Source organism: Battus philenor, unplaced genomic scaffold (assembly GCF_028537555.1).
Source record: "Battus philenor isolate CCGP_79_NKW_IND1 unplaced genomic scaffold, ilBatPhil1.0.hap1 SCAF_9, whole genome shotgun sequence".
NCBI lineage: Eukaryota > Metazoa > Arthropoda > Insecta > Lepidoptera > Papilionidae > Battus > Battus philenor.
The window spans coordinates 11,500,915-11,521,369 of record NW_027181759.1 but is presented as its reverse complement, the minus strand read 5'-3'; the positions used below and the strand labels follow the sequence as shown (position 1 = coordinate 11,521,369).

Here is a 20,455-nt window from a genome sequence, read left to right as displayed (position 1 = left end):
TACATTTTTAGTAAGATTGTTCGTAAGAAATATACTATTGAACATTGTTTCCTCCTGTATTTTGTTTACATTGCTTACTAACTTGAAACCTCTAGTTTTTGAGCTTCATTATTTGTATACTAAAATAGCCAACCTTCATAACAAAAACAAAACATTTAATTACACAACATGCTTTATTAATAGCAATTTGGCTTTTATCATAACAGTTATTGTTATAAACACCGAATTGTTATTTTTAATAGGGATAAACTCGTAACGTTTCATCAAAAAAGATAGCAAGTTGTGTAGCTTCTATACAGTTAACTTATTGGCTATAGCGAGTACTTATTGGTATAGCGTACGAGTACGGTATTAATGTGCAATATACTACATCAACCATGTACTTGTATATAGCAAATTGCTATAACCCAACTACAGCAAAAAGACTCAGATGAACAGGCATTGACGTAAGACCATCGACCATCTTAAGTTAGTACAGTTTCGTAACACTTCGTGTGAACCCCGTCGACGAAATCATTCCATCCAGCCGTCGAAGCCGTGTTCTCGGGGGTTTGGGATTGTGATTTTGTATAAATCTATATAGTTATTGTGCCAACAACTATACAAAACGAAGGTAACTACAGATATTTGTTATTTTCCATAAACCATTGGCTAAATCCTTTGTTGAACGCATTTAGCATTTATGGCATCGCTTTCTCATTGGCGTAGTTTGTCTCGTTCTAATACACGGCACGTCAGCATCGCGTTTATTTTCTGTCCTGCTCGATCTAGTAATATAACACCGTTGTGCTCGTTCGTGTCACGTAAGATTTTTTGTATTTTCTCCAGTACATTTTATATATCTTGCTAAAATTTTATGTTTTTCTTAAAGTTCTAATAACGATATTCATAAAGGTATAATATTTTAGTTATATATGCTTAAATTGAATGATATTAGGTCGAATTAACTTTCACTCTATGTATAGATAGGTATTGTAGATAAATATACGTAGCATGGATAGATAGCTATAAGTATAGTCTGTAGATATTCAACATCGAGTCTCAAGGCCGAAATACACAAATACTAATGTACCTATATGTACCTGCTGCTCGAAGAATAATTCTATAGTTTGAATAGAAATGTTGAGACTATAAATATATATTTAAAACTATTATGGAGCTTAGGTGAGCATCAATTGTGACTTCGATGAACATGGCTAGGTAAAGTGGCTAATTCTTACTAAGTTTCAAATGGTTATTGTTTTTTGATATACCTTATTCTGTCCGCTCATTCCGCCTGTTTACGACGCAATTCATGTCGTTTTATAAATGTTTGTGCCACTTGCCAACAACACCTCATGTAGGAACGAACTCAAAGGTATGTGATGGTTAAGTACATAAAGGTAACCTCAAAACATTTTTTACGTATCTTTGATAACTTCATCGATCGAAGGCATCATCAACTCCGAACGGCTCTCTTTGGTGTAAATTAGGAGTTGTAGTTTGACTTAATGTTTATTTCGTCGCTACAGATTAAATTAATCGTCACGAGCTAACTGCTAAGCTGCTCCAAAGGATCTGCCGAGCCCGCATTATCTGTGATATACAGCTCAGCCTCTCGTCCGTCCTATAAGGTGAGTTTTATTACGTTACTTTTTTATTATTGGAATTTATTAATAATTTAATTTACATATTCGTGATCTATTATTATATTAACTAGACTTATCTTGTAAGAATTTCATTATCAATTTTGTTTGTAATCTTAAGTTTTGTAGTTAATTATATATATACACATGTATGTATCTACATTCATTATTTTCATTCTGAAACAAGCATAATTAATAGATAAAGTAATATTTTCAATTTTAGTATCATACTTATAGTAATATTTGATCAATATAATTTAAACTGCTATGATGACTTCATATGTTGTAGGGCTGGGCCAATTGGGGCAAGGAGGCGAATCCACAGCAGCTTCAGTGGTGACCTCACCCCGCCCTCTGCCATAGAGGCATAAAACACTGCTACCTGCTTTTTTGACTGCATCACTACGAACCATTGTTACTTAGTCTTTAATTGAAACAATATGCAATCTGTGAAAATAAGTATAATGTTAGGTGGATATTGTAGAAAATTGTTCTATTTATAAATAATTGTCTGATGTCTAATGTTTCTGTAATATTATGTGTTCCACATTTAATTAAGAATAATTGTTACTCCATTATTGATACTGTTACCGAACCAATGCAATGTAATTACTCCACCTTGATGTTGGTGGTGAACACAAATAAATTTGGTGCTTTTAAGCGAGTCGGTGAGAAGAATGAAAGTCAGCAAATTAGTGTAAAAATGGTAGATAATAATATTTATAATGTAGAGTTTGTTAATAGTATCCAACAAAACCAAATGATTGGCGATATGCCTAACTACTGCATTCCTTTAACAATTAACGCCATAACAGTCCAGGGTATCTCATACAGTGACCCGTATTTCAGTAGCTTTAACTTAAAATATAAGATGGCGTTGGGTGCGCCAGAATATATGAACAAGTCTGATTACGCTTTTAAATCTTCTGTTTATATTATACATGAGCCTTGCACGAATAAGACGCAACTACTTAACCAAAAGTCTGTTCATAAAATATGCAAAACGAAAACTCGAATGAATACTTATGATGAGAAGTCTGTTGAAACTTACCATGACAATAATACATCAAATGTTGATGATCAACATATACTTAGTGAGCGAGCCATAAGAACCTTTGCAAATGGTGATCTCACATTTGATGCAATGCTGGAACTAGTGGATAGAGAGCATAGAATCATAACTGACATAAAGAAATGTAATGAGGTTGATTCATGGGGTGTACCGCTGCGCTTGCGATTATGTGGGGGTGGAGAGAGCTCCTTAAATGCTGCAACAGGTTGGGGCAGTCCACCCACTTCTAATAATGGTAAGAATAATTTCTTGTAATTTAACAATTTATTTAGTATTTTCTTGTAACTTTGTTTCTTATTCTGTGTAAAAATGCATGTAATAGTGGCCACATATCTTTTGATGTTGATGTCAGAGGTTAAAAATATTGACTGGTTTAGTAGGTCAATTAAAAAGCTATAAATATACATACAGGGTACTTGTAATTCATTAAATTTTTTCTCATCTAATTAATATTATATATTGATGAAGCCTTTTATGTAAGTACTAAATAACTTTGTAAGTTACAAATATAAGATATTTTTGCAACATGCAGCAACCTTTCCGAGCAAGGCAATCTTAAATATTTCTTAGAAATGTCACAAAGTAGCTAATGAAAAAGTCTCATAATTCAAATTGTTTGCATGCAATATGTGCAAGTAAATAAGATAATGTAATTATTACATAAAGTGGTTTGTTATGGGTGTAAAAGCTTTGCATGTCAGTAAAAACCTTACAAGCTTTGTTATATGTCATATTAATTTATTTTTCTATTGGAATGCAAATGGCCAATAACATCTGGAATAAGTCTGCAGGGATAGATAGTAAACAATAATTATTTAAATATAGTAATCTGAATTTTGGTAATGCTTTTTCGTAATATATTATTATTACAATATTTATTTGTGAAACTATTGATTTATGAATAGCATGTACTATGCATGAATTGACAGCAAATGAGTTATATATTATTACCTTTTAAGGTTTTTTCACCTATAAATAATCTTATTGTGTGTTTATATCAAAATAAATTATTTTTCTTAGTGTACAATAGTACAATTTTGTATGAAATATGATTACATTGCTTATTTTTTAACACCAAATCATATATTAATAATCATGATAGAACTTTGTGTGCCAACATCAGCAGGCAATTGGGGTAGTAACGCCAGTGGCCAAACTAATAATGGGACAAGCAATACTCAATGGAACAACTCAGCACAGCGGCCACCTACTTCACAAGCCGATTGTAAGTATTATTATAATTTGTATTTTATTTTTACATGTAACAAGAAAATGGTGGTTAAAAACATTCCTGTCTTACAGTAAACAGCAACAAAGGAAATGGCAATCAAATGCCTCCAACTAGTGCATCTGTTGGACAAAGCTGGCAAGGATCCCCTGCAAATATGCAAAATGTGCCACCAAATAACAATGGAGCTCCTGCGAGCAACGGTATAAATATTTTGGCAATGTTATTGTTAAATCTTTGTCAAAATATGAACTAACATTATATTCATGTATAGGTACAAATAATCCTGGCAATGGCAACAATGGAGGCAGCAATCCTTCTAATCCATCATCTAACACAAACGGGTCTTCTGTTACAAATGGTAATAATGGTAACAATGCCAACACCACTTCATCTGCTAAAATAGAACAGCTAAACTCTATGAGAGAAGCCTTATTCAGCCAAGATGGTTGGGGTGGTGTAAGTATATTTGAAATCATATTTTCGTCAAATTTTCTCCATAGTCGTCTTTTATTACAAATGACAAAATTATTACTACTTTGTATATTTTGTAAGGTTGATATCTATATATTCCCTATTCAATAATAAAATAAGAATAATAATGTATAATAAAAATTACTTTTGTGATTTTAGCAACATGTAAACCAAGATACAAACTGGGATGTACCTGGATCTCCTGAGCCAGGTTCAAAGGTTGAACCATCTGCTGGCGGACCGCCTCCTTGGAAACCAAATATTAACAATGGTGCATTCCTTGGAACAGATTTATGGGAAGCCAATTTAAGAAATGGTGGACAACCACCACCACAACCAGCAGCTAAGACACCATGGGGCCACACACCTACCACTAATATTGGTGGTACCTGGGGTGAAGATGATGATGCTGCAGATTCCGCTAATGTTTGGACAGGTCCCCCACCTCCACAGCAATGGACAGCTGTACCTCCACCACATGCCCAACAGTGGGGAGTGCCAAAGAAAGATGATTGGAATGCTTGGGGAGAGCCTCATAGACCTACAGACCCCAGATTGGATCCCCATCGTGCGCAAGATCCGCGTCAGCAACCATCAGACCCTCGACACGATCTTCGCGGTGGAATTTCAGGGAGACTTAATGGTGATATGTGGAGTCAGCATCATCAGCATGCTGGTGGTCCAAATAAGATGATGCCATCAGGCGGAGTCAACCAGTGGGGTACACAGGTAAATATACTTTAAAAAATAATAACAAACATTGGAGAATATAAACAGTAGAGATGTCTTGACCACTTGTATTGTCTTTTGTTATTTATGGTACCAGTATTTATGTATTGTTAAAAAATTATAATAATCATATTTATAATATATAAGTGATTAATACATGTTGAAGATGGATTGCAAAAGTCATCATAGGAAATTTTTAAAGTTTATCTTCAACTGTTAGAAATAAATTTTAGTTTACATGATTGGCAAGTGTATACATAAGCTTTAGATTTATATTATGAACACCAATCTGATCAACCATCAGCATTATTAAATATGACAGTATTTTTGTTTACTGGAGCATGTCTCTACACTTGTTTTTTTTTTAATCAAAATAAATTTCTTTGGCTAAACTGTAAGTTGTTATTTCAGGGACCTAAAGATCCAATTAAAGCAACAGGATGGGAAGAACCATCTCCCCCAGCTGCAAGGCGAGGTTTTGATGACGGTACTTCTCTTTGGGCACAACGGCCTGGTTTGGGGATGGCCGGTCGTGGAGCACCACAAGGACCACCAGCTCCTCAAAGAATTCCACCAACACCCACTAAACCAGATGCTGTTTGGGGTGCACATACTCAGCGCAATGGTTCATGGGAAGAACCTCATACTCCAGGATGGCCTGATCGTGAAGTTGCTGGTTGGCCAGATGCAACAGGCCCTGGACTTTGGCCTGTACCAAAACCCAAACCTGCATGTCCCAGCGGTGGCTGGCCTGATGATATTGGTGAATGGGGTGGACCTAAATTACCTCAAAGTGGTCCACTTGGCAAGCAAATTCCTAAAGAAATGGTTTGGAACAGCAAACAGTTCAGGTCTGTATTATATATTATACAATTTTATTCTTTCATAACTAATTGGACATATGTTTTAAAAATATCCTGATTTTTTTTACTTAAAATGTGCTTTGGTCATTTACTTTTAACTTTGATTAGCAACAGACTTGTGTTATTTATATATAAAATCAATCATAGGTATTTGGTTGAACTTGGCTACAAGAAAGAGGAAGTGGAAGCCGCTCTTCGTAGCCGCGATATGAACACGGAAGAGGCGTTGGAGCTGTTAGCGGCAGCAAGAGGCGACGGTTGGCGTCGCGACGACCACTTCCACCATGCGCCATTCCAACCCCCCACAGCACCTGTTTGTCCTTCACCTGCTGTTGTACAAAAGATGCTTAATCAGCCGCCACCACAGCCTGTACAACATCATCACTCTTATAATCCAAACAGGTCAGTGTGAAACGAGAGTGTTTGTTGTTCTGTTGATAAATCTTTTTGTATTCTCTATGGTGGGAAACAGATAAAAGATGTCCCATTGATTATTTTTAATGTAAATTGGTTACTGACAGGTTTACCACTACTTGGCACTTTTACATAAGTGTTACTTTTTTATTTTAAAAAAATCTTTTAAACCCTATATTATTGGTTATTTATTTACTATTACTTGTGTTGTTTTTTGATGTTATCATACACTTCCCTGGGTATTTAAAAGAATTTTCACTAAGAAAATTAATCATTTGATTACTATTTACTTATATTTTAATATAGGTCTAATTTGACATCTATTATTTGTAATACTTTAACTAATGCCTGCAAATACAAACATTTAAGTATATATGTAAATTACACAGTGGAAGTGGTAACAGTGGTCAACCAAGTACTGCACAACTACGAATGCTGGTACAACAGATTCAAATGGCTGTGTCTGCCGGCTATCTAAACCACCAGATTCTCAACCAACCTCTTGCACCCCAAACTCTAGTGCTGCTAAATCAGCTGTTACAGCAGGTAATTTTTAAATCAATTTCTTAAAACATGATTACTATGTGTAGTAGTATTTTCAAAAATTGGTTAAGTATTTAAATGTTTTTATTGAATTGAACATTCAAATGTCTTCAACTATTTCTCATATTTAATATTTTGTTGAAAATATTTTAGGTATGTAATATTAATGTGATATTGCATCATTTGTTTGTGATTGTGTGTTTGTGATATTGCAACATTCTGTTCCAGATTAAAGTACTCCAGCAATTGGTGCAACAACATACATTGGCTATTTCTAAAGGGAATACTTCACTTGCTATGCAATACACACTGCAAATAACGAAAGCAAAGAATCAAATTACAGCATTACAAGTGAGTTTTTTTTAAATGTTGTATTACATGTGCATGTAAAACATATAGAATAAATGAAGAATTTTTAAAAGGACTAGTTTGTCTTCCACAGAAAGACTTTAATAAGTAATGAGTATGCATAGTTTTTTTTGAAAATGAATAAAATGTAAACTGAAATTTTTATTATTCAAGTTAATTTGAAAATTAGACTTACACTTGGTATCATTTTTCATAAGTTAGTGATCTTAAAACGTTTAGCAGAAATTTAGCACTTTTCTTTAATGAGAAATATTTTTTTGTGCCTTTATCAAATATCCACATAAATTTTGTATTTAAAACAGAGTCAAATAGCTACCCAGCAAGCCTTGTACATGAAGCAACAAGCCGGAGGAGCAGACTTATTCAAACAGAGCCATGATCCGCTGGGCCACTTACAAAACAACTTCAATGAAATTAGTATCTCAAAGGACCCGCAATCTGTAAGTTTTTAATATATTTTCATTTTCATGGTAATAAATTAAACTAGCGTTATTCTTTTGAAGTCTTCACATCTTTGTCTCCATCATTTGTCTAACTGAATTAGATGCACATTAGTTTCCAATGCGGTTCAGGTGGACACCCCGGGTTTGTCGGGAGAATCGACGGAGGTCTATGATGGTGTGACAAAATAATGTGAGTTGTCAATTCGCTAGCGGTGGGGACAACGAAAATTTATGTGATTTCGATATTGAAGAACTTAAAATATAGACTTCAATTCATTCAAGGGGTACACTGGAACTATAAGAAAAAAGTATGAGAATTACTGAATTAAACCATTAACACAGTGCTATTATATAATAATAAATATATAATGTTTACGGTTATAAACAAATATTATTTCAACATAGTACATAAATAAATATGTGGAAAAAAATTTGCTATACAACTGTTTGCTATTTCTAGAAGTTCTCATGTTTAATAAATTGGACAATATACAGGCTTATGGTGCAAGCAGCAATCAACAGTCACGCCTTACTCAGTGGAAGTTGCCTTCGCTGGACAAGGATGGCGAAGGTTCGGAGTTCAGTAGGGCACCAGGCACAGCCAAATCAACTACCAGTCCTCAGCTGAACCAACTTGGCCTGCAGCCTGATTCGTAAGAATAATGTTTTTGTTATTACAATTTCAGTCGTTCAAATTCTTTCACAGTCAAATTTTAAGGGATTTTAGGTTCGCACACAAGAGATTTACAAAATTCATTAATAGCACAAACAATTTTTTCATGAGTAGAGATGTAGTATAGTGGAAAAGGATTTACAATTGTTGTGGTGTGGTTTATCTTATATGAATTTATAGCAACACCTAAAAAATTATAACACTGTGATGAAATCATTTGTTCTGGGATAAAAAAGTTAAAATTATTGTTCATGCATACCATTGCATACTGAGTGTGGCTAGGTTATTTATGGCATGGTTATTCACATCCTTTTTCCCTCTCTCTGTTACATATCAGGCATTATGTTTCTCTTCAGTAGGATCAATAAAAAATTTATAATGACTTAAAGAATAGTATTTAATATATTATGTATATTATTTGGTTACTCAAACTGTGATTGTGATTATCTTTAGGAAGAGGCAATAAAGAGAAAACAATCATGGTTCTCTGGTAATTTTCAGAACATGGGGCGTTGGTCGCAGCTCAGAAGGTTGGGGTGATAGTGGTGCTGACGTAGCCGACGGCAAGGATGCGTGGGGTTCACATCCTGCACATCAGCCTGTTTATGATTTGGTGCCAGAGTTCGAACCTGGCAAGCCATGGAAGGTAAGCTTTGCTGATGTCACTAATGTGATTTTGATGATTATGACACACTTCCAATGTAACACAGATATGCGGAATCTTCTCATATTCAACAAGATAGTGACCCTAGAGGTGTTTTACAAGGCTTATTCTATGTGCACAGGTAGCATTTGGGCCGATAAGTCAATTGCTTATGCATAACAATTATAAGAAAGTAATTACAGTTATTTGGTATTGATTACTGATGACACACCTTGATTATTTAATTTCTAACTTGATTATTAATAAATCACTGCTTCAAAAGTTGACTATCCAAAAACCTTGCTGTAAAGTGTTAATTGACTAGTCAAATGGATCTGCACCAACATATATATTTTTAATAAAGAAGATGAAGATCAGCAATATACATATATGTATGTGACATAAGAAACATGCTTTCTTTAATATTAATTCTATTAAAAAGTAAACAAAGCATGTAATTATTAACAGGGAAATCAGATGATGAAGAATGTAGAAGATGACCCGGCGATGACACCTGGCTCAGTAGTACGCTCACCTCTTTCATTGGCCACAATTAAAGACACAGATATGTTGGGAGGCAAGACATCACCACCCGGAGGTGAACGCCTTCTCTCCAATTCTACATGGAGCTATGCTCCACCAGTAAGCAATTCCAGTGCCACCGGAACTGGATTGAAATCAGATGCTTGGGGTGCAAAACCTAAGCCAGCACCTCCAGGCCTTAACAAAGCCTGGCCACAGCATCATGTAAACCAGAGGACACTTCCTTCTTGGCAGGCATCAACTTGGCTGCTCTTAAAGAATCTTACAGCACAGGTAAGATATATTAAAAGCTTTTTTTTGTTGAGGCGTGAATGGTTTACTATTTAACAGGCAAAGTATTTTTGTGCATTGTAAATTTGAGTATCAAGTTTGCCTATCAAACTTGAACAAAATGGTTGGTTATTGTTCAATATTGTCCTTGAAAAATTGTACTTTCTGGAATGTCCTTATAAATTTTCATATTGATGAGTTTATTTAAATATAAGAGATAATATTATATAATAATAAGAAATAATACTTTAACCAACATAGTTTTGATTTAATGTGCAGATTGATGGATCAACCCTTAAAACGCTGTGTGTTCAGCATGGCCCGCTACAAAATTTTCATCTTTACTTGAACCAAGGGCTTGCATTGGCACGATACTCTACTCGTGAGGAGGCTGCTAAGGTATGCAAACATATTCAAACATTGCAGATAATTATTAAATATTTCTTATTTGACTGTTCTTAATTATTTATTGAGCTTCACTTAAACTGTCATATGTTATTTTGAATTTTATACTTTCAAAATGTGTTGATTGTCATCCCTTTCCTAATGGTTAAAGTTCTGACATAATCTTAATTTTTGTTTTGTAGGCGCAGATGGCTCTGAACAACTGCGTGTTGAGCAACACAACGATATTTGCGGAGTCGCCTGCCGAGTCGGAAGTTCAGTTGATATTGCAGCATCTTGGCTCTGGAGGAGGAGGTGGTTGGCGCGGCGGGAGCAAGGATGGCTGGGGATACCCTGGTCTGTGGCCAGACCAGCACGAACAACGAGCCACTCCTTCCTCCCTTAATTCCTTCCTACCTCCTGACTTGCTTGGTGGTGAGTCCATATAAGAAATGGAGGAACCCAAGTACCTACGGATCGACACCAACTCTCGTTCGTGAGGCAAAGGTTTCGAACACCACGACGCAAACGTTGCTGGGATTATGTCAGTAATTCTTAAGCTATGCAATGAGTTTTTAATATTTAATCAAATGTATTTCTCGGTGTTTATGTACAAAAAGTATGTGTGACGGGGCTCGTTGCGTACGCTGCTTGCGTATTTGGATTTGTGTAATGAAATGTTTTATTAGTTGTTGTTAACGCCCCGTCCGCAGCGCCTAACATCCCACCAGCGCGTGCGTCGTGACGCCGGAGGTCTTAGGTGTTAGTTTTAATTACGCTTTGTCGTCTCCCACATGGGAAAGGACTAATTTTATTCGCCTAGTCAGATCGTAGCGGCCGCTTGCAGTCGCGAGACCCGACTGGAAGCGTTCGCTGTAGCAAACTGTCCACAATTCTATTATCTACTGTGTCGTAAGTGTTCATGTAGATTTAGTGTACATAAGAATTATACATATACAACGGCAGACATATAATGTATCGACGGTTATTGTACCTATATGAAATATATTAGGTTATGTCGGGGCGGGCTACAGCGTGGGTGAAACTCAACCAGCCCGCTCGCTGTTCTTTGTCGTTGTCAAGCGTGCTCGCGCTCGTGTCTGTAAAATGATTTTCGTGATCGGAATTTGGACTGCGCCGCGAGCGCTCTCGTAGCCATCGTTCGGCTCGCGGATGAGCTACGACGGCGGTCGTGTCGACGGTCGCTGCGCTCGCGTCGTGGTTTCGGTCGCGTCCGCGGCTCGCTCCTGTATTTACCAAATAACGTAAGGTATCGGATGTAGAGTAGTTGCGTCGCGGGCTACCTCAGTCACTCGTCCCGTGGCCTTATTTTAGTGTGTATTTATTTTTTGTTGCGCTCGAGGGCTGTTGCTGTTTCGCCCTCCGAGCGGTTGCGTTTCGAGTTTCTTTCGTGTTTTATTTTTTTAATTATTCTAGTTTTGTGCATACTGAATTTATTTTAATTATTATTTATTCTGTTTATGAATTCTCAATGGCGAGTCGAGCGCTCGTTTTCATTAGTGATATTTGATTCAGCAATAAACGTGTAAGTGAATTTCGCCCGGTATAGTTTGTTTTAAAATTAGTTGATAACGTTTTAAGAGTAACAAAATTCGTAAATTTTGAGATTCGAAGTGCATCGTAGCCGCATGCATAGTCCGAGGTGGAGCGCGCGTGCTGGCGTGGGCCTGTTCACCCGCTCACCGCAACGGCAATGGCAATGGCGATCGCAACCGCAAACGCAATCCATTATCCTGTGATGTAAAGTATCTTGCCTAACGTAAGGATAATCTATTTTGTCGGAGAGACGGCGGTAGGCGCGACGCCGCCGGAGCTGAAGTTTCCCCAAATTTTTTCCAGTATTTGTGATTCAAGTGCCACTTTATGTTTAATATATGAAACGATTATCTAGAATATACGATTAATGTAAGGGTAACCTAATATATTAAATTGAAAATTGTTTTATCATTTTATATTACATACATTTGTGAGAAGTGTTATAAAGTACTATAATTGACAGTAATTTAAAATATTACACTTTTGTGTATAGGTAAGGATAAAGTTCTAACTTAAATTTAGCCATATCAATATCTATTTAATAAAAGATTTGTGGTATTTTCTATAGGCTCAATTTGAACGTTATTCAAAGTGACATATGCTTTAGATATTCTGTTAATAATATACTTGTAGTTGTAGGTCTCCAGGTATTACATCATTGTAGGTAATAAGTATCACTTAAGTCCTATCGTAGGTTTCGATAAGCGTACTGATATTCGACGGCAACGATCCGCGCGTGTGAATGTTCGTTACGTCGTTACGATAAAGTTTATTTACATTATTATTTACTATTTTATTTATTACGGCGTGCCACACAGATACTCTGCCAAAATATATCATTACCAATGCTAACGGGATCGGCGAAGGAGGGCGGGGTTTCCTTGCCGGGCAGCACTCCCCGGGCCTGTCCGCGTTGCACCCGTGACACCGTGCCACCCTCACCTTCAGCCCTTGATGAGACTTAGGTGGCCACACGCCCCCTCATAAAACGGACCCACCACGTTTTACGATTAACAATCGATCACACAAAGCGAACGACTGGCGTGCACATGTGCATTGTATTTTGTATTTCGAGCATCTTCCAGTGATCTTACGATTTATAATAACGTTTCGTAGTACTAAGTGTAGTCGTTAAGTACTCGCTGTACCTTGTCGGGCGCACGCTCGCCAATTTCACAAATTAATGACATAAGCTTAGGTGAGAGTGTGACGCTTCAAACTGTTTGGAAGCGCGTTGGAACTTGGCGCTTCGGACTCGCGGTAGACGTAGTGCTAAATGTTTCGCTGTGTGATGTGTTCATGTAGAAACATTAGAGACCAGACTAGCGTCTTCACACAATTAATATCTTAATAATAAATACCTATTCACCGTAATAGAGGGACCGATGATCGATGTTAAATGTCCTTATTTTTATTTGCGTATACTCTGTTGCCTTATTTTTAAAGTTTAAAATGTTCACAAGTTTTTTCGCGTATATTTAAGTTTTAGACTATACGCTGTGTGGCGATCTCTTTATGCTGTATTGAAAATTAGATTACGAAAAACACTATGTTTAATGGCAGGGTTTATGCAATAGGAACACAAAAAGATTAGTTTCATTAGTAGGGGCCTTAATAACTTTTATGCCCTCGCGATAAAAAAGACAACATCCTCTGTTTAGCGGAGGATTTCGGGCACGTATTCCATGTTGAGATCAATAGTGGCCCGACCAACATAGCGTAGAAACCAGTTGGTGCGTATGCAAGTACAAAAGATCCAGGAAGTCGAATGCTGCCGCGACAAGGGGCCATAATAACCTTGTCATCGCGACGTTTATGTTAGGTGCCAAAGAGAGAGTATCAAAGATATGGTAAAGGTATCTGGAATAATACGATAGCATCCTAGGCAGATGGATATCTTCCAAATTAAATTTGAAATTATTTTGCGGTACGGGTTATTGATCTGATGTTCCTAAACCACGCGTTATTTCTATGAAACCATAGCGCACGCAATTTTTAACATCCCATGTCAATTCTATTGTTGAGCTCAATCGAGTAAGGGTGTTTTCTTTTCATAGATTATAATAAAAGTATATTATTTTAAATAACGTTATGTCGAACAAGCCTTTACGTTACTTTGGTCTAGTTAATTTATAACAGCAATAAAGTTCATTATTTTGTAAAAGAAATTCCATTTTTAATGTTTAGACATAAATGAAAAGTATAAGGATCCAGTGCCCATTAGAATACGTTGTCCATAGAATAAAGACGATGAAGTCACGCCTTGAAATCTTTAGTCAGTGTAAACGATACGGTACTTAATGAGTATGTTAATTGTAAAAGAGACGTAAAAGTAAGCGTTGTGGTGTAGCGAAGTAGCGGTGTAGCGGTGTAGCGGCGTAGCGGCGTAGCGGCGCAAGTTCTGGTAGCATAGGGTACCCGCCGGCAAGGTTGTGAAGTGGCTGTCGCGCCGCGATACTGAATCTCCTCTCGGTTCAATGACTGCTTCATTATTTCCTCTACACAATTGCGCCACGTGCAATTTAGTCTGTGTTATTTTATTACGTTGTTGTATATTTATATCTTACACTTACACTTGTAATATGTATATATCGTGAAATTTTATCCTTAAACGATTTTAATACGCTTCACGCTTTCAATTCTAACAATTTTTTCGTGAGTTGTTTCTGTTATGTAGAGTAAATTTACGTACCTAAAAGTAATTATAATAATTATCATAGTTATTAATGTTAGAATGTAATGATAATAAATAATAATAATAAAATAAAAACAAAAACAAAAAAAATCGAAAAAAATGAACGAAAAGCAATTAAAATAAACCAATGATTGTGCCTCAATGAACTGTGGTACGTTACCGTAAACGACGGCAGGTGTAATCGTTTCCTCGGAAGATGTTATTGTGTAGGGAGTCGGCGCCGGCGCCGGTCGCGGCTCTTAGCGGCCGGTCGTGGCCGGTCGTGGCGGGTCGTGGCCAGCCGTAGACAATATGAAGTTGCGAGCAGCGGAGCCCGCGTCATGCCTTGTGTAATCGTAAATGAGCTTAGCTGTTTTACTTTTTATCATAAGTGTTATGTCATCAATCAACATTTTATATATACATACATAACTGTAAATATTTTTATCTATTTATTTTTTTGGGTTTTTCATGAAGTTTACCCGAATTATTCGCTTAGTTGCTTCTATAAAGTATCTTTGTTAGTTCCGGTCGATATCTGATTCCATAACACTTTGTATGCCAAAGTCGATATCTCATTGCCATTAACGACCGCTACGTTCTTAGTTGACTTGCGTGGATCTCTAACATCACAAAAACTACTAATCGTACAAATGGAGCCATTTTATACACAGCCGCCGTCGAGGTTGTTCCATCCAAGCTGCTCTGGTGTTTGTTTATTAGCTCAAGTACTCTCATAGTAGGTTTGCTCATATTGTTGTTATTTTTTATTTCTTTAATAATACTGATGTGTAGATGAAGGTGAACTCCACTGAACGGGGTGTCGCTTTGAAATTGCGTTCTCAAATATCGAATGTTTTAGCTTCTAATGTTTTAAATTGAACGGTCTGTTATCCGAGGTTACCGCATCGTATTGGCACAACCGTTAAACCGCCTAGAATGTTTTTGCAAATAGTATTTTTTTACTTTCTTTTGTGTACGTTTCCTTTTGAAACTTAAGTATTCTTCCTTATCGCTCTACCTGTGAATTAGTTTTAAATTTAAATAATCATCACTATTTTAGACTTGTCGAGTTTTGTGTTACTTTAATCCTGTTTAGTCACCAGTGAGCCTAATGTATCCGTGGTACAACTTCTCGTAGGGACCAAAGTATGTACGGACCCAGTTTGGTTTATAACGAGACGTCCAATCGACTCTGAAAGACATTCTCATTTGCATTCGGTTTAGCGCGACGAAGCCGGCGCGTCGTAGTGATAGAGTACAATAAATGAAGGCCTTTTCGATTTGGTGAGGTTAAAAGCTCGCTTGTTGTCTTTGTTTTTACGTATGCGTGTCTTATTGCGCGTCGCACGCACGGACGTAACGATAGAAGCACTTAGGTGATATCTACAAAGAACTAGTCTTCCTTGCTTATGAGGGCAGGGCAGAGGCGCTACGCGGCGTCGGAGAGAGGCAATCATTCCTCTAGTCTAGTTACGTGGTGCGGTTAAGAGAATACCAAATATAAATTAACGAAGGCTTTGATGTTAGCGTGTAGGCGGTACCATAGATTCGGCCCGAGCAGCTTGGACCCTATGAAACTTAACAAGGGAATGGTTGGGTAGTATTATTATAATGCATTTATTTCTCTTTTTGTCATAGTCACTCAAGAATATATTTAATTAATTGAGCTAATGCCTAAAATTGGAATATCAGAGTTTATTTAGGATGTTTCATATTTTACATTTTAGTGTTTAAATATCTAAAATTTACCTTAATTATAGTGAATGGATTTTTGTATTATTGGTATATAGCTGTAAGTTAAAGGGTGTTCTTGATAAACACAAGCAACTGATTAATACAAAATATTAAACAAAATGTACTGAGTGACTTTACGTGTAAACAGAGCGGGCCATTGATTAAAATGTTGAACTAAGCTAAATTCTCTATGTGGTAATATTAATAAATGTGATCGCTGCGAATATTTTTAACTGCTATATGTATAGATATCGTAGGTCAGTAAGGACATTACCCGTAGTTCTCTGGGCAGTACGCAGCGCGGATGCGGCGGGAGCCATGTTCGGGTGGCCGCCGCGGACGAGCGATGCAATCGCACAACCCCTCGCGTCCAACGGCATCCAAACCCAACCCGTGACCGTGTAGGTACTTAGATTCGATTCCTTCTCTGTCTAACCACTATTTAAGTGTATATTATGTATGTATGTGTATCAAGGCCAACCCTCCCCCGAGCCCCCACCAACGGAATTGCAGTTAATTGATGCAGTAGACTCGTGCTGTGCTGCTCACTCCAGCTCACTCCAGCTCACTCCAGCCCACTCACAAGACACTGCTTCTCTAGTCTGTCTCGCATTCGGACATCGCTTTCGACGAGCTTTTATTATCGAGCATAATTTTATTAAATCATCATATCCTAATAAGAAAGTAGTTATTATTCGTATTATTCTTTCATTAGATCTCTGTTGTACCTGGGTCAAGTTTATATTCAATGTTCATTCGTACTGTTAGAGAAGCGAACTGGTCTCGACGTCTCCGTACTTTTGATATACGTAATTACGTAATCACGCAGCACCGGCGACCGGGTTCGCGTTTAGACCGTTTCCTCGAAACTAATCCTCTCAGTATGTGTCGTGTTAGCGAAAGTTTAATACTCTGCGGTCTTAAATTAGTCACGTTTGTACCTTGATCGTACTTGTACATGGATATTGAACCTTAATTAAGTGAGAGACGACTAATCCGATTCTGATATATACTTAATTTAAATTTTGACAGACTGATAGCTGTGATTAAGAAAATATTTTTAATATTATCCAGTGTGTCGGATGAGAATATTTATTTTATTAGAGGTTTCCTACTGCCAGCGACACGTATGTATGTGACGAGACATAATTGCTTCGCATATTTTTTTACTTTAGTATTGTACGGTAGGGCGTCAGGGCGTCAGGGCGGTAGTGCGGCGAGGCGCGTTCCGTTCGACGTGACATCCGCTCTACGCACAGAGACTGAACTTGTTGCATACACGTTGATTAGTATCAATACCACCGATGTCATCTGAAAATTATTTCCCTAGTGTTTGATCTTTAACGTTGCATATCGACTAACATTTCTATTTCGAATGATTTTGTTGTATTCGTATCCGTAATTTCCATAATATGCGTTAGGTTGATGTTGTGAACGATGCTTGAGTTAACATAATAAACGGAACTCAATCGATTGCCTTCTAATGTGTAGTGAGTGGACTCTCTCTCTCTAAACTAATGAACGATTGGCGTTGTCTTACGATAAAATATATTTTTCGGTACCACCTTTGAGTTAAAGTACAATGTAGTTATAAAAAAAAAAACGTGTGTTTCAGTGGAATAATTCAAGTTAAACAATATCAGAATAAAGCTAATCGATAAGTTAGTGTAGATTAAGGCTGTCTCGTCTCATATTACAAACACTAATGTAAACTCCTTGATATTCGTGTTGGACATGTATTGAACTAGGCAAATACTAAATTTTTCATAATTATATCAGTAAGCTAAATATAAAATGAATTTTTCTGTGCAAATAAATCTCTGTGATGGGAAAAATTTAATTCTAAAGAACTAGTATTAATTGTTGACGTAGCAGGCACGACCGACCGTCGCGCGCTCGGCGGCCGGTCGCGCCGGTTATGTTGCGCTAATAAAAAAGTTGAACTTTTCAGTCTTTTCGCGCAAAGGGTTGTGTATTAATTTTTATGTAGTACAAATGTGTTCGCAATTTGATTGCTGCTGTAGTGTTCCTTTGTTCTTGTATAACTTTCGGCATTTATTTGTAACTCGTGTGTTGTCGGTGTATGAGCAGTAAACAGAAATATGACATGTAAACCGTCGTCAGTATCAGTCAGTATCAGTGAACCGCCTCCGCTGAACTCTGTGCGTCGAATCTGCATCTGTAACTGTCCGTGTAACCGTGTAACAACTGACTACTGCTCGTTCAGTAGCGTACCAAATAAGAGACGCAACCCCGCGCCCCCGCGGCGTCTGCAGTGTCATGTTCTTTATATCTTTATTACCTCATTCAGTAACCTCACGTATAATCAGACTATTATATTGACTTTCCGTACTTATCAAACGCACAGCACTGTTATTTGGTACACCCACCCTTATGAAATTCTCTTTAAGTTATTTTAAGATTTATCATGAATTATCAGCTTAATATATAGTTGGTATATTGTTATTTTTCTGAAACTACCTAAAAGCAATGTATTTTACAAACAAAACAGGAGAACAATAATTATTATGTAAGTGTAACAGTTAGTGAATTTAAGTGTGCTATTTTCCATTCCAGAACTCAACGATATCAATGTTCTTGTAATAGTTATGTTCGGGTTTTAAAAAGATGTTATTATTGTATTGTATAATTAAAATAAACCTTTAAACTTATGTGATTGAAATGCAATGTTTAGAAGTATTTTATTCTTTACTTTTTACCATTAATAATAGTTAGTAGAGATCTATTTGAGAGTCTAATGTATCAATTATTTGTAAAGTTGGCTGTAACTAATTAGAAGTTACAATAAGTAGACATATTTTTAATATAAACATTTGGAGCAAATTTTATGTAGACAAATAGTTGTTTTGATCATTATGTGAAGTGTTGTATGGTACGGTGCGGTGTCGTATCGTGCCGCGTCGTATCGCATCGTATCGTGTCGTGTCGTGTCGTATCGGATAGTGTCGTTAGCGCAATGTACGCACAACGGTGAGGCGGGTCGGGAGGCGACGCGCCCGTGCACGCTCCCCGACCCGTAGACCCCGACTCACTGCACAGCACTGCTAGGCTAATTCAGTTATCGCGTAAGGATATTTTTCTTACATTTCATAAGAGTAACGTTTATAGTATAGGCAATAATTAACATTTAACAAAAAGTCCCTATGTAATCGAACTGACGACAGAAACGCGTGTTATATTTGTGGCCTCTTTATAAATAAGATCTAAGTTACATGTTAAAGAAAAATTAATTTTTGCTATGCACAGAAATGATACTCAATTAATTGCCAAAAAGTTATATGTATATTCATAGTTCAACAATATTTCTTTTGGGCATATTTACTTTGAATTTATGCAAAACTTAGATTATGAGTAAGTAGGTTGTAGTCTATATGTAGAGTGGATGCATATATAATATATCTATATATTTAAAGTAAGATGAATTTGAGATGTATCAATTTCTTGTATCGTTCATAAGTTTAGATAATAAATGGGTTTAGCCATAATTCGGCTGGTTTGATATGTATGTTATCTGATTAATTGTAAAAAAATAAAAAAAAATCAATAAATGAGTGTGTTTTATTTCAAACCCTTCCCAAGTTCCTTTCCTAGCACGAAGCAAAGGAATTAAAAATATAAAGATAAAATCTTTAACAAAACAGGACACTTAGGTTTAGGTATAGTTGTAACAATGATCGATTGTTTACAAATGGAGCATATTAGCAGCTACCATTAAAGGAGTTTGATATTTTGATGGCGTTAACAATTTGACATGATAGTGTACTGTTAAGTATTGCTATTGTGCTGCTCTATTTATTGAATATTTCAAACGCTGCATATCAAATAAATAGTGCAATTAATAATCATATTCAAATAAATCAATAAAATATAGACTGGTCTGGTGAAGACAAAAAAAAATAATTTTAAAGACAATCCTATCAAATTATATAATAGTTATTGACTAAAAGAGAAAAGTAGAAGTTGTTTTGGTCTCAAGTTCGAAAGTTTTGTATACTTTATAGTGATGTAATTTTATATAGAAGATACAAAGAAGTCTGAATTTAAATACAGTATTATTGTTTGTTTGCACCGTTATTAATGTAATGTGGTAAACATAACGAAAATGTTTGGAGTACTTAGTCAGCAGTGTAGTTTTATTTTGTATTCACAAAATAATATTGTCGATTTATTTAATATTCATGAGAATCATAAAT

At 36.4% G+C, this 20,455-nt stretch overlaps 1 protein-coding gene across 6 annotated transcripts; it reads left to right on the top strand.

Moving 5' to 3' along the window:
• Positions 1-504: 504 nt before the first annotated feature.
• Positions 505-19,767, top strand: gw (trinucleotide repeat containing adaptor protein gawky). 6 transcript variants are annotated; one of them, XM_068776010.1, is made up of 17 exons: positions 505-613; positions 1,512-1,613; positions 1,915-2,932; positions 3,821-3,922; positions 4,000-4,128; positions 4,200-4,384; positions 4,559-5,128; positions 5,540-5,979; positions 6,139-6,393; positions 6,795-6,951; positions 7,177-7,299; positions 7,620-7,757; positions 8,256-8,413; positions 8,935-9,079; positions 9,545-9,892; positions 10,169-10,288; positions 10,477-19,767. In XM_068776010.1, exons 3-17 carry the CDS (start codon positions 2,140-2,142, stop codon positions 10,720-10,722), a joined length of 3,909 nt encoding a protein of 1,302 aa, XP_068632111.1. In that variant the 5' UTR covers positions 505-613; positions 1,512-1,613; positions 1,915-2,139; the 3' UTR covers positions 10,723-19,767. The 6 variants fall into 6 exon arrangements, with proteins under 6 accessions (XP_068632111.1, XP_068632105.1, XP_068632106.1 ...); XM_068776004.1 differs by having other exon boundaries at positions 3,800-3,922; XM_068776005.1 differs by lacking the exon at positions 505-613 and adding an exon at positions 775-803 and having other exon boundaries at positions 3,800-3,922.
• Positions 19,768-20,455: the final 688 nt, after the last annotated feature.

What these genes read in the sequence shown, in the direction of transcription:
- gw (XM_068776004.1), top strand. Translation starts at nt 2,140, where the DNA reads ATGTCTAATGTTTCTGTAATATTATGTGTTCCACATTTAATTAAGAAT. An exon ending in CACTCTTATAATCCAAACAG is followed by an intron (nt 6,394 to 6,794) that starts GTCAGTGTGAAA and finishes TAAATTACACAG; the next exon opens with TGGAAGTGGTAACAGTGGTC. An exon ending in ATCAAATTACAGCATTACAA is followed by an intron (nt 7,300 to 7,619) that starts GTGAGTTTTTTT and finishes TATTTAAAACAG; the next exon opens with AGTCAAATAGCTACCCAGCA.